Source organism: Metopolophium dirhodum, chromosome 1 (genome assembly GCF_019925205.1).
Source record: "Metopolophium dirhodum isolate CAU chromosome 1, ASM1992520v1, whole genome shotgun sequence".
Lineage (NCBI taxonomy): Eukaryota > Metazoa > Arthropoda > Insecta > Hemiptera > Aphididae > Metopolophium > Metopolophium dirhodum.
Genome location: NC_083560.1, coordinates 106,805,697 through 106,824,724, shown reverse-complemented (window position 1 = coordinate 106,824,724; position 19,028 = coordinate 106,805,697). Strand labels below are relative to the sequence as shown.

Sequence of the window (19,028 nt, the reverse complement as noted above, 5' to 3'; positions counted from 1 at the left end):
TTTTTTTTTACTATAGGTTCCAAGAGGTCAAGTTGTAACTGATTATCGTTTCTTTATACGTTCCATTATAAGACATCAAGATTTAATAACAAAAGAAGCATCTTTTGAATACCTTCAAAATGAAGGAGAACGTGTTTTGTTGGAAGCGATGGATGAATTAGAGGTTGCTTTTAGCCACCCACATGCACGTAGAACTGACTGTAATCATATATTCTTAAATTTCGTCCCCACTGTTATAATGGATCCTGCCAAAGTAAATTTAACGATAAATTATTTATATATTTTTTAATTCATCAAAAAATATATTCTTTTATGGATAGATCAAAGAAAGTGTGACTAATATGGTAATGCGGTATGGTCCACGTCTTTGGAAATTACGGGTTCTTCAAGCTGAGCTTAGAATGACAATACGGCCTTCACCCACTAGTAAAACTTCAAATGTTCGGTTAAGCCTTGCAAATGGCAGTGGTTATCATTTGGATATTTGCCTTTACAAAGAAATTACTGACTCTAAGTTAGGAATGGTAAGTTCATTAAATACATTTAAAAACTTGAACTTTGTAACGCTAAGGACAGTCTTATCAAACACGGGTAGGCAACACAACTTGTTGATCTTATCCACGGACTAAGATATAATGGACTGTAAACAAGCAGTTTATTAATGGCCTCAAAAGTATGTAGAAGAAGCAAAAGCGCGAGGTCGCAATGATTATTGAGAGTTTACAACGCTATCTGTATAAAACTCGGACTAAGATGTAAAATGTGACACCGAACAAAACCAACTGTAGCACTGAAAACATTCAATGAGACAATGAATAGTGTTGATGATAACAAAGGAACCTTTTGCGGGTCGTTCCCTGTCACCCGCCCATCTTATAATTTCCATTATATCTTAGTCCATGATCTTATCCTTTGACTCAATGTTACTTCTTACATAAAATAAATAACTATCTAATCTTCGCGATTAAAATATTTTTCTTTGAATAGTGAATAGACATTAATTAAATGAAGAACAATTGATGAACAATTATTTGATCATTTTTATTTATTTACAGATTAAATTTGAATCGTATGAATCAAAACAAGGGCCATTACACGGACTACCAGTTTCTACTCCATATGTAACCAAAGACTTTCTTCAACAAAAAAGATTCCAAGCTCAAAGTGCTGGAACAACTTACGTTTATGATATTCCAGATATGTTTAGACAAATGATAGAAACTTTATGGCAAGAATACATTTTGGAACACCCGAATGGTAATTTAATAGTTTTCTGAATAAAATTTGTAAAAATTTGTAACATAACATATTTTTTTTTTTTTGTAGATGGAGTTTTAAAAAGCAGCTTGGTGTTTGATTATGTTGAACTTGTGGTTGAAGACAATCATTTAATTGAACAAAAACGATTCTCTGGTGAAAATACTGTACGTATTAATATATTAGTAAATTTTGGTATAAAATATATTAAATTGTGTTTTAATTTTATAGGCTGGTATGGTTGCTTGGAGATTTACAATGCATACTCCGGAGTATCCTTCCGGCCGAGATATTATTGTGATTGCTAATGATCTGACTGTAAACATTGGTTCATTTGGTCCACAAGAAGACATTGTCTTCGATTTAGCTTCTAAAGAAGCGCGTAGAAAAAAAATTCCACGGATTTATATATCAGCTAATAGTGGAGCTCGTATTGGTCTTGCAGAAGAAATAAAAAGTTTGTTCAATGTAGCATGGGAAGACCCCTCTGATCCGGAAAAAGTAAATATTATTTCCCAATGATTCTCATATTTATATATATTTGTTTTTAAAGTACTTCTTATATTATTATTTTTACTAATTTATGTGAACTATTCTCATCTTAGGGATTCAAATATTTATACTTAACACCTGATGACTATGGAAAATTAGCTGGTCAAAATTCTGTAGAAGCAGAATTAATTGAGGATGAAGGTGAACCACGATATAAACTAACTGACATTATCGGTAACAACAACACATTTTTATTTATTACTATATTATTCAAGATAATATAAGAAAAATGTTAATATACGTATTGGTGTTTAAAAACAGGAAAAGATTTTGGTTATGGCGTTGAAAATTTAAAATTCGCTGGGATGATAGCTGGTGAAACTTCTCGTGCATATCAAGATATTGTTACAATTTCAATGGTAACTTGTCGTGCTATTGGTATTGGGGCTTATCTAGTACGTCTTGGTCAACGAGTTATTCAAATTGAAAATTCTCACATTATTCTCACAGGATATAGTGCTTTAAACAAGGTTTGATTTTTCAATATATTTATTTATATTTAAATTATTAAATTTTAATGTTATTTTTTTTTTTAGCTTCTTGGTCGTGAAGTATATGCATCTAACAATCAGTTGGGTGGTATTCAAATTATGTACAACAATGGTGTGTCACACAAGACTGAGGCTAGAGACTTAGATGGTGTGTACAGAATACTGAAGTGGCTTTCTTACATTCCAAAAACTAAAGAATCTCCATTGCCTGTGATTAAAAGTGTGGATTCTGTAGAAAGAGATATAGACTATGTGCCTACCAAAGTCCCATATGATCCTCGTTGGATGATTGCTGGGAAAGAAGATACAAGTTAGTCCTATATTTATAATTAGTATATCCAGAATTTTCTTATTTAAAAATGCATTGATCGAATTTATTTATTCAGATGGCCATTGGGAGTCAGGATTCTTTGATAAAGGATCATGGGATGAAATAATGCAACCCTGGGCACAGACTGTTGTTTGTGGAAGAGCTAGGCTGGGAGGAATCCCTGTCGGTGTGATTGCTGTTGAAACAAGAACAGTAGAAGTCACTTTACCGGCAGATCCTGCCAATTTGGATTCCGAATCTAAGGTAATTATTACTAACTAACATAATATTAATTTTATGTTATATTGATTGTTATATGATTTATAAATATATGTACTAATTTCACTAGACTGTGTCTCAAGCTGGACAAGTATGGTTCCCAGACTCCGCATATAAAACATCTCAAGCCATCAAAGATTTTGCCCATGAAGATTTACCACTTTTCATCTTTGCTAACTGGAGAGGTTTTTCTGGCGGAATGAAAGGTATTTCATATACAATTATAACATTATACCATTATTCAATTCAAGTTAATTTAATTTATGCTGTGATTTAACTTAGAATTCAATTTGTTAACTTAATTTAATTCATTAATCTTTCTCTATTTGTCAGACATGTATGAACAAATAATGAAATTTGGTGCATACATTGTTGATGAACTAAGACAATACAACCAGCCAATTATCACATATATCCCACCATTTGGGGAGTTGCGAGGAGGTGCATGGGCTGTTGTAGATACTACTATTAATCCAAGACACATTGAGATGTATGCAGATCCAGATAGCCGGTAATACATACAATTTCAATAATATATCTTATTTATGTAATGTTTTGAAAAAATCTGAACTAAATTGATTTTATAATGCACAAACCTCTTTTTTATAGTAATTAATAAAAAATATACTTATTATTTATATTCTTATAATGATCAAACCTAAAACTGTAAATGATTAATGTATAACAATTTCAGCTGTTCTGTCAATAAAAAAATAAACTAGAATAATTGATATTGGTAGTATAGGTATTACTCCGATTATAAACAATTAAAAACATGTTGGTTTTCATATATATAATGTGTTAATAAATGTGGTTCATTTCATATTTATTGCATACATTTTCTTATAAAATATGATTTTACTACATATTACGAAACAAAAAATATTTTAGAGTATAACTAGTTAATAATTATTTAGTATTCATATTATAGTCATTATATTAATAGTATAAAAAGCGATTAAGAAAGAACATTATATTACAATATAATTGTTTTATACACTTGTACTTTCAGTAAAAGTGCTAAGTAAAGATTATAACTAAATACCAATTCTCTATTTAATATTTAATATTTATATAAATTATTTAGTTTAAAATATTATTATTCAGACTCTAAGAATAAGAATATTAAATGTTTGTTCACAGGGGTGGTGTTTTGGAACCTGAAGGAATTGTTGAAATTAAATTCCGTGAAAAAGACATCTTAAAATCTATTTACAGAATTGATACAAATATTTTGAGTCTCAAAGCAAATGGTAACCCAACTCCTGAAGAAGCGGTTGAAATAGAAAAGAATGTTGCAGAAAGAGTATCTGTATTGAAACCTATTTACCATCAAGTAGCAATTCACTTTGCTGACTTACATGACACACCTAAATGCATGCTTAGTAAAGGTGTTATTAAAGATATTGTACAATGGAAGAAATCTCGTAATACATTATATTGGCGACTAAAACGACGTTTATTACAAAACCAAATCCAAAAAGTAATAACAAAATCCAATGATACCATTCAAGACGATGTTGCCTATGAAATGCTGAGAAGGTGGTTTGTTGAAGACAAAGGCACCACTGCTGTAAGTGTTATTTTGTTATACTTTTTATTTTTTAATAATAAAACAAAAATTCATCTAAACAATTTTGAACACAAAAATACAATTAATACGTATAATATTAGTCCTATTAAAATTATTGTTTATGCTGTTTGATAATATATTTTATTTTGTTTTTTACAGTCTTATCTGTGGGATAACAACCAAGCCGTAGTTCAATGGCTGACGAGTCAATTAGATGAATCTGATGGCACAATTGTAGCTGATTCGTTGATTGGTAATAACATTAAGAGTGTTAGGAAAGATGCAGTTATAAATCAAGTCAAATCTACAATAAATGTAAGCATGGTTCAATTAAACTTGAACAACTATTACATTTTTTAACTTCATAGTATATTTGTTCTAAAGTTAACATGTATAATTTCTTCTTTACAGGACACACCCGAAGTTACATCAGACGTTATCATGGGTATGTTCCAAAGCCTTTCAGAAATGCAACGTCTCGACTTGATTCATAATTTAACCCAGGCAACAAGCATTGGAAATGTGAAATTAAATAGTTGATTTCCTTTAACTATTAGTAGTTATTGTTGTTTATTATAAAACAAAAATATAAATAAATGTACGCTTATACTCACATACACACATAAATATGTATACAATACTGCATTATACTATACAAAATTAATATGTGTGTATGTGTGTGTGTTTGTGTTACTTTAAAATTAATATTTTAGTTATTTCTGTACTGTTCAATTGATGAAAAACAAAATTAATTGTGTTAATTGTCAGATTTCGTATAATTGCTTATAATTTTTTTTAATTTTATTATGAACAAATAATTACTATCAACGGTTATATTATATAGTGTGTAGTTTATATCTACAATATATTGTATAGTGTTTACCAATCTTTTTTCCTTTTTCAAGAAATTTCATTGACCGTTTTTATTAATCTTAAAATAATATTTTTTAGCTAAAAAAATTATACAATATTTATTATTTGGGTACATGATATTATGAATTATTATTACAAATAACTATTATGGAACAGTAATGTAAATATTTATTGTTTAATGTTGAACCATTTATAGGCAAATTTTTTTTTAAATAAAATAATTGTGTGCTCTTTATAGATTTAAAATAATTATACTTGAAGTTGAATTCTTTAAAAAAAATAATTACCATATTTCAATGAAAAATATACTCGTTTTTATATGCTTACGTTTGTTTAATATCTGAATAAAATCTATCCTAGAAGATTCATTATAGCAGTACTTTTCATGCTACGTACAATTTATTTCGTATTTTTATCTTGCACAAACTTTTTATTTATAGGAAATGTAAATAAGTTATTGCTCTCAAATATAGTTTTACATGTTTATACTACCATTATATTATATTATACGGATATATTTTATATTATTGTTTTATAACTATAGGGCCCTAGTATCAATTCTAAAGAAAATCCATGAAAATTACATAACTAATATGTTTGTGTCTAATTTAAATTAGAAATAAGAATAAATAATAATATAAAAAAAAAACAAGTACTGATCTGCATGACAATTACAAATTTATTTAATACATATTGTAATGAAATAAATTAAAATCTTATATTATTGATTTTTGTACTTGAAAATAAATAATTTATAATAATTAAATTATTAATGTTTATGTATAAAGTGCGTTCAGATATTAAGAAGCACCGCAAAAGATATACTGTAAAAAAATCTTTTTGTTATAAAGTTATTTATTTATTTACAACATTAAACTATAATGTTGTTATTTTTTTTTTTAATTTTTGGGCCAAGCTCTTCAGTATATAACAATAAAAATTGAGAACTACCACAATAAACTCCAAGTATAAAATACATTAATTTAGTAATTACAAAACAATAATACAAACTTATAAATAAAGAATAGTCAGTTTGAGTATATAGATAAAGCTTTCATTCTAAAACATTCACAAGACAAAAAAGAAATTGATATCATTACAAACTAAATTACACAACATGAGCTCAAGAGCTCAACATGAGCACTCAAGAAAAACGAATCAATATAAAATATTATATTTATTTTTTATATAATATGCCACAACAATTTTTTTTTTTTAATAATTTTAAGAATTAAGTACGCAGCCATAATTTATTTAATAAATCAGAACATTCAATATTATTATTTAGAATATTGTACATAAATTAGAACATTTAGTAACAAAGCATAACTTGAACTGCTTATAATTATTTTCTTTATTACCTACAGACTTGTAAGACAGACAACAAATGTAGTTGTAGCTCTTCTGATGCGTCTTCCTAATAGGAAGTCAGCGCACTGTTTGTTTTCTCTTTCTGGCCCATGCGCAACATAGACAAAAAACTTTTATGCAAAATCATTTTTTCTATGTTTTTAAGTAATCAGAGTAATCTTTAAGTAAAATCACCCATTACAAAAAAGATATAGAATAATATTTTTGGAGAGAATGACATATAAATTTGTCTAAATATTGTGTCAAAACAATTAAAACATAATTTAAATGTACACATTTTTTTGTTTATTTTGAAAGTCAAATAACAATAAAATATAAATTCTATATGTCATTCCCTCGAAAATATTATTCTCTATCTTTTTTATAATGTATAGTTTATAATATAATAAAAATTATATTATTTTAATACCTAGTACCTACGTACTAATCGAACTATTTTTCATATTATCATTATTCACTACATATATTGACATGTTATAGCACAGAGCGCCCGCATACAATATTGCCATTTACCATTATATTTCAGTATTGAGACTGTGTTATTCAATTTTAATATCTATAATATTCCTATCTCTTTGTATCTATACTATTTACTTATACAAGAATTACCTAACAAAAGTTTTGAACTTGTCAATTTTTAGTAGAATGTTATTGTTATATAATATTTAAAATTTTAAACATAGTATACTTATTTCCTTAATCGTTTATCATTACAATAATTCATAGCTAGGTATAGAATATACCATATACCATGAGTTTGAAATTAATAATGATATATATTTTTTCGACGTATAGTGTATGTATTAATTTATTAATTTGTGTATATTATATCTGGTCCATGTGTTTAAATATATTGTAAAAAACAATACCTAAGTGTTTCAAGACAGCAAGAGTAGATAACTAATGAGTAGGTAAGCAAATAGTTTTTTTGTAAGTATATTGTATAATGTTTATTCGAGCGTAGCGACAAAAATTTTTTTTAGGTTATTTACTTGTAAAAAAATGCGTATACTGAATTAGGGGCGTCATATTTATGTTTGCTCCTCCATACATTGTCCCTTAATACGGCCCTGTATGTCAGTATGGCTATTGCTATACATTATCTAGATACCTATTACAAGTGATTTTCAGAACTCAATAACTTTATTTTTATAGATTGCCAGGTATCCTTTACTAAAAAGTACACTTTTTTTCATGTGAACTCTTTTCGTTGTCAAGCATTTTGTTATTTTACCGTTGTCAAACAAACGTCGTCGCGATTGATTTTATTGAAGCGATAATTTGCAGAAGTTTAATTAAATTCAAATACAATTACAATTATATTTCTTATATTATTATATTAATATAATATTAATTTGAAATGAAACATAAATATTCACAAATAAATTAATAAGATAATTACAAATTACAATATCAAGAACTAAGTTTACACAGAAATGTATAAATAAAAATAGAGTTTATTGGATAGTTTTCTCGAGATTTATATAAGAATCATAAAAGATCTTATCAGCACATATTATGTAAAATATGATGCGTTCTGTTGAAATTAACAATTATATATATTTTTTCTCTTATTGATCGTGAAACCCGGCAACTATGGCCATCAGCTGTTTGTTTTTTGTTTGTAGCTGAGAGAATTGTAGGTGTAACACGTGTGTGTAGTTTTGACAGATTTTTTGGTGGGCACCCGCCACCCATGGGTATTTGCCATGCCCGGGTGGGGGTTGGTGACACCTCTCTCCGAACACCGTGACTTGCTTGAAGAAAAATGCCACCCGTGAATCGAGTTTTGAACCAGCGTCGGCGTGAGTCACAACCGACGCCTTAGTCCGCTCATCGGCCACTCCGTCCCCCCAACAAATATTATATTATAATTAACGATGATGTGTAGATTAAAAACAATTCAATGTTGCAAACAAACAGAGACACCAACAAATATACAAGCGCGCGAAGTGCGCGTTCGGTCACGTATATTAAAATGTCCGGCAATAGAGAAAATATTATATCCTTACAAATAATTAAACAGATTGCCCAAAAATTTTGGCCATTTTACAAAAGAACTGAGGTATAGTGTCCGGATTTTCAAATTTTCACACAAAGGTGTAACATAATGTTATCATTGATATTGCAATATTGGTACATTAATACGTTTCCACCATTCATCACTGTTGTACCTATACTAGTATACTTGTACTTTAATGGTATTGTATTTACTATTTTTTACTTTTTACTTGTTAGTTAGTTATTACTTGATAATATAGTTATTTTATATTTGGATGCTTTATACTACAATGTCTACATTGTAGTATTTTTGTTTTGAACTCAATTTAATTAATTATGATGTGTTGAATTGGTATTTTATGTTAGATTATTTAATGATTAAATAAAACCATTACATTTTAGTGTATAATACTTCTACATAAATAAATAAGGGGGAGGTTCTCATGTTGTGCTTAGGTATTAGCACTCCCATACATTTTACCCTATGCATATACCGTGGCACTATATTCGGTTTAATAAAACCTCATTGACACAATATAGTACCTACGGATATTCCGGCTCTGTTCCTATAAAAGGTAAGAACTGAGAACGTAAAAATGACAGAAATAATGTTCAAGACTCGGCCGCAGCGTAGCAAGCGAGTGGCAACGCTAGCAGATTATGTGGCTTTTTAACAATTTTGTTTAATTCCGAGTACTGCCTAAGATGGTTTTACATACGTTTAGCAAATCGGGGGATATTTTCGATTTTTTTGTCCGAGCAATATAATATAAGCAATATACCAACTATTTTTTTTTTTAAATGCGAGTTATACGAAAAAAATTTAGTTTTTGAAGTTTTTCATCAATAACTTCAAAACGAAGTTTGTCCGGGTTTTTTTTACATTCTTATAAAGCACCTTAAAACACAAATTTAAAAAAAAAAAATTTTTTTAAATCGAAAAGTTGCTGAAACAGAATCGTTCCGATTTCTTATCCAACGAATACAATTTTAATGACATTAATAGAAAAAAAAACTAAAATAATTTAAAATCGAAAATGACTGTAAACTGCTCAAAACGAAAATTGTTATCAAGTATTGTAAATGATAAAATAAATATTTTGTGTACATTTCAAGTGTCTACTATCTAACGCTATTATTTTTTGAATAACAATAAATAAGATAATCGTTTCATAATAAATCGTAATAGTTTAGAGGTATAAATATCCAATGTCATAAAAATTGGAACTTCCAATTTCAATATTCATAGAAAATAAATTTGAATTCCAGTAACATATTTTTTTTTTGTGAAAAGTGTACAAACTTATGAGGAATCTTGTATTATATTTGCAAATCTTAGATATAAAAATACAGTTTTATATGAATTTCTAACTCAAAATAATTTGTATATTTTGGTGATTTTGACAAATTTAGTTATATTTCTAGTTTTAGACGCTCATAAAAAATTATTAACTATAATTATAACTTTAGACGCTCAACTTTGAATTTGCACTAACAAGTAAGACCTTATGAGGGAACTTGTATTAAATTTTCAGTTTTTTATAAAGAGAAAATTTTTTTATTGTTATATAATTATATAAAAACTAATAAAAATTGAAAATTTCTTATGCCAATAAATGACTCAAAATAATTCAATATACGTACTATTCATCGCTTATATTTGCTCCACTCAGAATCTAAAATAAATTACTTAGGTCTTAGGTAGTCGTAGTTATGTCAGTATACCGTATGTCCGTATATATACGTGTTACCATCAATGATATAAATTAGGTAATATTATAACGTAAATACATAGCCAATTCCTGACATTAGTAGTCGATATCGGCAATGCGTAGGCATTAAACCACAACATAGACAAGGTTGTAAAATTCAAATATTTTTTTTAAACATTTACAACTAAGACTAGAAAATTACCTTAATGTCTAAGAGTGATAGTCGATAGACAATGTTGATAATTTTGTTTAGCGAAATATTTAATTAGGGTCAGAAATGTAATAATACATATAAGATAAATCATACTAAATATTACATAAATAAAATAAATAAATTGAAACATTTATTTTTATAATCTGATGGTAGGTAGTAGGTACAGTGACACTTTGAAGGTAATTAGGTACTATAGGTACCTACTAAAAGTAGATATATTAAATACATGTAATTCATTGTGCTATAGTAGGCATGCGTGTGTACAAATATTAATAATATTATAATTGATAATTAATATAAGTAGGTATTAATTAATTATTATATGAAATAAGTTATCCGAGTTATCGCGATTTATATTGTATAGGTATTTAAATGACATATCATATGTCACTTATGTATCCGATAGATGGCTATATTTTACTTAAAACTTAATGTACGACACTACGACTATATTGACATATTAGAGACGGCAAGTACGTTATTGTTAGTATATATAGTAGTTATAGATAAATCAACACAAGGCCGTTTCTAATTAACATTTACAAATACATTTTTAAGCTTTTACATACATAATTGTTTACAATTTATAATAAGTACCTAATGGCTAAAATTAGAGTTCACCTAACAACCAGTTTACAATAGATTTTTGATTTGAATATTGATTTAACATTTTTATCAATTATGTCTGAAAAAGCCCGGAGTTATCGTCATTACCCAGGAAATATTTCTAAATGCATCATTGCCTGAAAATAATGGACATTATTACATTTGCGTTATTTCCTAGTTAATAATCAATATTGTATACATACTGTCTAATTTGATCGAATGTATTATTGTTATTAAATAGTGACTTTTTTTATAGTTATTTACGTTAATTCCTTAATTTACATCTTTGCCGGTATCAGACACATAATATCATTATAATATGCAGTCGGATAACTCGGGTTCTCGCCAACGACCATACCACGTTGAATACACCAGTTCTCGTCCGATCACTGAAGTTAAGCAACGTCGGGCGTAGTTAGTACTTGGATGGGTGACCGCTTGGGAACACTACGTGCCGTTGGCGCGCGTATCTTTTTTGATTTTTTTACATTCACATTATACTAACACTAGTTAATTATTACCTATACTATTTTAGATACTTTTTCATTTTTATCATAAAAGCATAAAACTTATAAGTTTTTTAATATAAATATGTTTTTGGGCTGGGTACAGATATTTAATTTTTTTAACCAATTTCGAATTATAGAAGTTTTTGTTGTCATGGTTACTTATTAACAAAATCATAAATTTTAAGATACACATTTTTCTTGTAGAAAAAAAAATATAGAGTAGCGTGCTATGGTAAGTTTTTACTCTTTTACTTTAAAAGTCGACGTTGCAGACTATACGTGCCGTTGCCCGTTGGCGTAACTTATTTTGTTTTTAATGCATATTAACAATAAACATTAAATAATAAGGTTCAATTTGAATCTTGTACTCCTTAAATTATTATTATAGGTATTATATTTTTTTTCACTGTTATTGGCCAAAATTCACTTGGCCGTTAACATTAAAGGCAAAACAAACAAACCGTAAATACTCCAAATTTACATCATATGTTTATTTTGTTATTTTTTATACTTGATAAAATTTTCAATATATTATGTCATTATGAATCGTTTTGAGTTGATTGTAAATTGCGGACATTATCAATTTTAAATTTGGTTAGTTTTTTCTCTTTAAATATCAACTAAATTTTATTTGTTGGGTCAAAAACCTTGAAAATTTAATACAAGATTCCTCACACATTGTTGCAATATCAGTTTAAAAATATTAAGAATTCATAGGCAAGATTTTCTTTATAAGCATTTGAAGTTCAAATTTCAACAACATTTATCATATTGAAAATGTACAAATTATTTTTCAGTTAAAAATGTATAAAATGTCCAGTTTTTATAGCTATGGATTAAACATGTAAAATTAGGTTCCACGTAAGTAGTTCATATTGTAACCAAAACATCTAAAAAATAAACACAGTTTTTTTTTATTGTTATTTGAAGTTCAATTTTGGACGAAATTAAATGTTTAAACGAAGAAGAACAGTTTTAGTTTTGTGTTATAACTTAAAAATATAATTCGTGGGTGCTTGAAACTTCTCAAAATCTCAAGTATATTATTATATACAAATAATATTAAATACAATCGATATGTTATCAGACGTCGTACAATCAACAATGCATAACTATAATGAGACTAGACTCTAGACCAGTATTTCTCAACTTGTGGCAAGCAAAAAAATGTCCTTATGTAGGTATATAATATATTCTAGTTGTAGGTATTATGCAATATATTTTAACTATGTAAATTGCTGAACTCGACATCCCCAGTACTGGCTAACGCTTATAAATAATGTTTAACCATGTATTATTGATTTTAATTGGCTTAAAATTAAAATTATTTGAATACGATTAAATATATAATTAGTGGAACTAAATTAGGTATAGATATTTGTGTTGCATAGTTTACTTAAAGTATTTCTAACATAGAATGTTACTATTTTATTCCATAGACCACAAAAAGAAAAAAAACAGTGGTGACAAATTCTGTGATATAAAAAAATGAAATGGAAAACTTTGCAAGTGCTTTTACAAAAATAACAAATTATTATAACAGTCAAGTTTCAAAATAATCATTAGGAATAATCAGTGAAAAACTAAAAACCAATTAACCAACAAGCCAAAACGTGTGTAATGTGTATACTGTATAGACGTATAATAACATGAAAATATGAACGAAAATCAGAAAGTCTATATTTACACTTCTTAATAATTTTGATAGGGCCATAGATAACACGGCTGTCCAAAAACGGAACACAGTAACTACACCTCTTATTAAAATAGACTTTTTTACATGTTCATATTCCTTGTTAAATTGCTGATTTTTTTATTCTAACCTCTTTGCAAAATTACCATTAGTTTATGATTTAGTAACAAGTAACTACCATAGTATTTGTATGAGAAGGTTTTTTCAAAATCCAAAAAACACAGTATCTAAATTATTACATACAAAATTCCTATACCTCGTTATCAAAAATTATCAGTTTAGTATTAGTAACTATTAAGGTACGCGTCCATAGCCCATAGGTACGATGCGTACGTATCGTATGAAACGGATTTTAGAATTATTAGTATAGGAAGTTATACATATGCGTCCACTGACCGGCAGCGGACGGATCGCACGTATCGGTCCGTCGGTAATGCCGACAAAATTGATCGAAGGGGCAACTTTTCCGACTGGCGCGGATGACGTCATACGGATTACCGATAAGTGGACGCGTGTCACAACCGGTCGTCACTGGTCGTTTGAATTTTGTTGCATTTCGACACTCACTACACACGTGTTTTAATTATAATATATTTATTATTTTAATTATAATTATTATTACGCATATTATGGACATCGCAAGGCTAATAACAATTGTACAAGAGCACGAAGAGTTGTACAATTTAAAACACCCTCATTACTCGAATCAACAAAGACGAGATAATATTTTGGGAAGAAATTGGAAAGAGATTAAATCAAACTGGTAAGTTTGTTCATATTTCAATATAATTAGTTAGTAAAATAAAGTTATTTAGGTACAAAATGTTTAGTTAATTACTGTATCATAGAGTCACGTGAACCTCCTTCCAGCTCGAACTCTCCTTAATTGCCATTCTACTGACCCTGCTGCTGAATTGAAATAACTTTTGAAACCATCCCTAACTGCTAAAGCATCTGTTTTCGAATTTCCGCCTATATTTCTTAAGTCTTGCAGTCCTCTCATGTTGGAAATAGAAATATTCAAATCATTTTCTGTCCAGTGACACGTGTCATTTCTTAGAAAGTTGTGCAAGCAGCATGTATCCATTACAACACTCACAATGTGTTCTTGAGACATAGACAACTTACGTTCGAAAATTCTAAATTTCCGTGCCAATATTCCAAACGTATTTTCTACAGTGTTTCTAGCACGACTCAACCGATAGTTAAACACTTTTTTTTCTTCATTTCTTTGTGCATCGTCGCGTGTGAATGGTCGCATCAAATTCGTGCATAATGGGAAAGCTTCATCACCAATTATGACGTGAGGTAATACGTCATTGCCCCCTGGTAGTATTTTTGGTGAAGGTATATTTAGAGTTCCATTCTGTAAGCCTTTACCCAAATTAGAATTCTTCATCTAATAACAAGGCAATAATGACAAGTTCTTCATCACTTTCCGTGTAGTCTATTAGATACACACACTGTAATGTTTCCGATCGTTCACTTGCAACGAAAATGCGAGTGTAACTTAAAAATATCCGACCGTCGCATCGGCAACCCGATCGCTACGGATACAGTGGACGCACTACCACAAAATGATCCATTTCATACGATTCGTCCGATACGTACGATACGTACTTATGGTCGCGTACCTTTACTGTCCAAAAACAGAACACAGTACCTAAGTACCACTTTTAATACGATTGGATCATCGCAGTAAAAAATTTTTTGTGATCCATGATGTCAAAAATGTCCACCAGAGTGAGCCACGTCTAATCCCTATCATCTTATCATTGATGATAATCACGATTCATGATAATACATAGCAGTATCGTGATTATGTGTTAAGAATTTTTTATTATTCATTATATTTTATATTATTTTATTCATTAGAACCATGTTTAATTGCCAAGTTTGTGATGCTAAATATATATCAGTGTCTGGTTTAAATAAGCATTTAAGAACGAAACATAAAGATACTGCGAAAATTAAAAATGTTTATTATTGTAATGACTGCGATGCATCATTTGATTTGAAGTCCAATATAATAAAACATACAAAGGCTCATTTATATGGTCAGCATAGTAATATGTTATGCTCATATACAAATTGCACAAAATCATTTCCATCTATAAAAGGATTAATTGTACATTTAAAATCTCATAACATAAATATTGAGCTAACAATGTTAAATTTTAACGCTATAGAAGGTATAGTAATACATTATATATCCGTTAACAATTATTATTACTAACTTATTGTTTTTTATGTACTCAGTGATTTAGGTTAAAGTATTTGTTTTTACTTTTGATGTTTCTGTAGACATGTATGTATTATTATTACAACATTTTTCATTCCCTACTTGGAAGTATTGTTCCTCATAAAATGTTTGTTCAGTTTTAATATTGTTGGCTGGTTATGTTATAGGTGATTTTTATTTGGTTAACATTTGCTTTGATTTGGCTGTAATTGGTTTTTCATCTATATTATGACTCAGTTATTAAAAGAAAATTGAAGATAAGTGGAGGATGCAACCTTAATTTGTTAAAACATTTGTAGCATATTTAGATTATTAATAAGTATTTACATTATTTTATTGATGGCGAAATGGCAATTATACTGTTACTGTGGACATGTATGTATTATTATACAATTCTTGATTTACCAAGTTTGACAGCCACTACTGTAAAGTATCGTTCCTTATAAAATGTTTGTTCAGTATTAATATTGTTTAAATGTTATAGGTCAAATATTAACATTTCTTGTGATTTGGCTGAAAATATTAGTTTTTCATTTGATGTTATTGTGGACATGTATGTATTTTATAATAATATTTCATAAACTGAATTTGTCAGTTATGTAAATGTAACCTAATAACTAAAAAAGTATAGTTTAATAAAATACAAATTAACAGATTTTAACAAATGGAAAAAATATATAGAAGACGAAGAAGAGTGCCACTTTGTCAAGTTGTCATCAATAAAAACAAATTTAAACAAAGAAAATGTATACTATATTTGCCACAGATCATTTGGACCAAGAACTTCAAACAAAGTAAGATATTTAACCTAAAATGTACTTAACCAACTTGTGATTAATATAACCAATCATTAAACAGGGACACAAATGTACAAAAAGTGGTGGATCTGTGAAAACTGGCCATGTTTGCCCTTCTAACATGAAAGTACACATAGAAAATAAACAAATTAATGTACAATATTATAGTACACATTTATGGCATACAAAGGATATAGGAAAACTAAGATTGTTCAATGAAGATAAGAGTAAGATTGCTGGTAACTTATATGAATTATTAAATGAATATAAAGTTATTTATGTTCGTTATTATATATATTATATATGATTAATAGATTATTTCAATATAACCTTTCAATATTTTTTACAGGAAAATTATCCTTGGGTGTTCCAGTCAATAGAATTTTGCAAGATGTTCGATCATCAAACGTTTAGATGGATAGTATTAAAAGAATTCATTTGCTAGAAAAAAAAGATATATACAATATCAAGCGTGACTTTAATATTTCATACTCGAAAAAAAACACCAAAATGATGCGATAAGTGTAGATCTTTGGGTAAAAGAAATTATGAAAAAAGGTGATGAAAGTCCAATTTTATATTATAAGCAACAAGGATTTAATGATAATTGTGTTCCATGCTTCACTATGAATGATTTTTGTCTTGTAATAATGACTCAACTTCTGTCTGCGTTATTATTAAAATTTGGAAAGGACAAAGTATGTTTAGATGGTACACATGGACTAAATGGGTATAACTTCCAACTGTACACTGTAGTTGTAGTAGATGAATACGGAAATGGATATCCCGTAGCCTTTTGTTTTTCCAATCAATCTGACACTACCGTATACAGCCACTTTTTTCAGTGTATCAAAAATATAACTGGTAATATTAATGCAAACATTTTTATGTCTGATGACGAACCGGCATTTTACAACGCATGGAATGCTGTAATGGGACCTGCAGGCAAACAGCTATTGTGTACTTGGCATGTATTAAGAAACTGGGCAAAAAATTTAAGAAAGATTCACTTGAATGAAAAACAAAATATTGTATTCAAAACTTTAAAAGCTTTATTATACGAAACAGACGAAAACAATTTTATGATTGAGCTGAAGAAAGTATTAGATGATCTTCTAAATGATGAAGATACAGCAGATTTCGGAAAGTACTTCAAGACTACATATTCACAGAGAGCAGAAAAGTGGGCCTATTTTAATAGAAAACATGTTGGTATTAATACTAACCTGTACCTTGAAGCACTTCATAAATCTATAAAATATTGTTATTTAGAAGGCAAAAGCTGCAAACGTTTAGATTTATCAATTAATGCCCTAATGTCATTGGTGAGAGACAAAAGTTTCGAATGAATTTCAAAACAAAAAATGTCTTATAAACTGATACAAATTATGGCAGCTCACAATAAAAGTACAAAAATTACACCGGATATGGTTGTTGAAGTTAATGGTAATTGGTTGGTTAATTCCGAGACGGACATACATATTCAATATAGAGTCGAAAAAACAACAGTATCATGTGATCGTCTATTACGTTGTAATGTCTGTAAAATATGTGTACACACTTATAAATGAACTTGCATGAATAATGTTATATATTTTAACATTTGTAAACATATACATGCATGTGCTAAATGACAGACTGCAACAGATTCAGAAACAGTACAAAATGAAAACCATTCATTGCCATTACCATGTGATTTAGCTGTCGATAATGGATTTTTACAAAATCAAGAAAAATTGAAGCAAAATGAAAATATTATGATAAACAATGAAGAAATTAAAAACAAATTAGAAATGATACTTGGTATGCATAGTTGAGCAAATATGACTGTAGAAGATCAAATGTATATAATTAGTGCTATAACATATTGGCAACGTTAGGAAAAAAAATAGATTTTAAAAAAACATCAAACTTAAAAATGACGAGAAAAAGAAAAATTGAACCGCAAGCAAGATTTATTTAAAAAAAAAAAAAGTACCAAATCAACATCTATCAACTCTATCATCAATTTAGGGTACACAAATTAGAGTCATTGAAAAATTCCACTGAATTTTTGACTATAAGTACTATTTAGCGTTTGATCATTCTTACTTGTAAACAATATTTAATTATTTAACTATGATTTATTTTAACATTTATTATGTTATGATTTATTTTTCTTTGACATAGATATGACGATATTAAATTTAAAATTTTTTAAAACGTAAAACTTATTTGAAATTATTATTACTATAACTAGACTGTATGTTTGTATTGACAATTTTTTAAAGCTTGAAACTTATTTTAAATTATTATTCTTATTATTGTATTGTGAAAATTTTTTAAAACGTAGTTAAAAATTATAAAATGTTAAATTTTTATAGCTAACGATTGAAAATTTAAAACAACGATAGTAATATATAAGGCATAAATACATAATATAGCAAAATTTAAAAATGTCGTTTTTATTTTCATAATTATTTTTGGTTTGTTTTATCAACTATAACTGATAAGATGATAGGGATTAGACTAGACGTGACTCACTCTGGTAGATATTTTTGACATCATG

General features: G+C 28.2%; 2 protein-coding genes and 1 non-coding gene across 7 annotated transcripts in view; all 3 read left to right on the top strand.

Moving 5' to 3' along the window:
* Window positions 1-5,301, top strand: part of LOC132934785 (acetyl-CoA carboxylase) — a 46,477-nt gene extending 41,176 nt beyond the window's left edge. For all 4 annotated transcript variants that reach the window (XM_061001141.1, XM_061001140.1, XM_061001138.1 and 1 more), the window contains 14 exons: window positions 17-253; window positions 321-524; window positions 1,056-1,257; window positions 1,327-1,424; window positions 1,489-1,758; window positions 1,863-1,983; window positions 2,071-2,279; window positions 2,346-2,610; window positions 2,687-2,874; window positions 2,960-3,095; window positions 3,223-3,400; window positions 4,033-4,462; window positions 4,622-4,777; window positions 4,874-5,301. In XM_061001141.1, coding sequence (XP_060857124.1) covers window positions 17-253; window positions 321-524; window positions 1,056-1,257; window positions 1,327-1,424; window positions 1,489-1,758; window positions 1,863-1,983; window positions 2,071-2,279; window positions 2,346-2,610; window positions 2,687-2,874; window positions 2,960-3,095; window positions 3,223-3,400; window positions 4,033-4,462; window positions 4,622-4,777; window positions 4,874-5,002 — 2,823 coding nt within the window. In that variant the 3' untranslated portion in view covers window positions 5,003-5,301. The remainder of the gene's footprint in view (window positions 1-16; window positions 254-320; window positions 525-1,055; window positions 1,258-1,326; window positions 1,425-1,488; window positions 1,759-1,862; window positions 1,984-2,070; window positions 2,280-2,345; window positions 2,611-2,686; window positions 2,875-2,959; window positions 3,096-3,222; window positions 3,401-4,032; window positions 4,463-4,621; window positions 4,778-4,873) is intronic.
* A 6,282-nt stretch (window positions 5,302-11,583) lies between these two features.
* Window positions 11,584-11,702, top strand: LOC132937646 (5S ribosomal RNA). Its single transcript, XR_009663754.1, has one exon. It is a non-coding gene; the product is annotated as a 5S ribosomal RNA (ribosomal RNA).
* Window positions 11,703-15,270: 3,568 nt separating this feature from the next.
* Window positions 15,271-18,462, top strand: LOC132936283 (uncharacterized). 2 transcript variants are annotated; one of them, XM_061002981.1, is made up of 4 exons: window positions 15,271-16,236; window positions 16,338-16,477; window positions 16,542-16,707; window positions 16,830-18,462. In XM_061002981.1, the coding sequence occupies exons 1-4, from the start codon at window positions 16,221-16,223 to the stop codon at window positions 16,892-16,894; spliced, it is 387 nt and encodes a 128-aa protein (XP_060858964.1). In that variant the 5' UTR covers window positions 15,271-16,220; the 3' UTR covers window positions 16,895-18,462. The 2 variants fall into 2 exon arrangements, with proteins under 2 accessions (XP_060858964.1, XP_060858963.1); XM_061002980.1 differs by having other exon boundaries at window positions 16,542-16,719.
* Window positions 18,463-19,028: the final 566 nt, after the last annotated feature.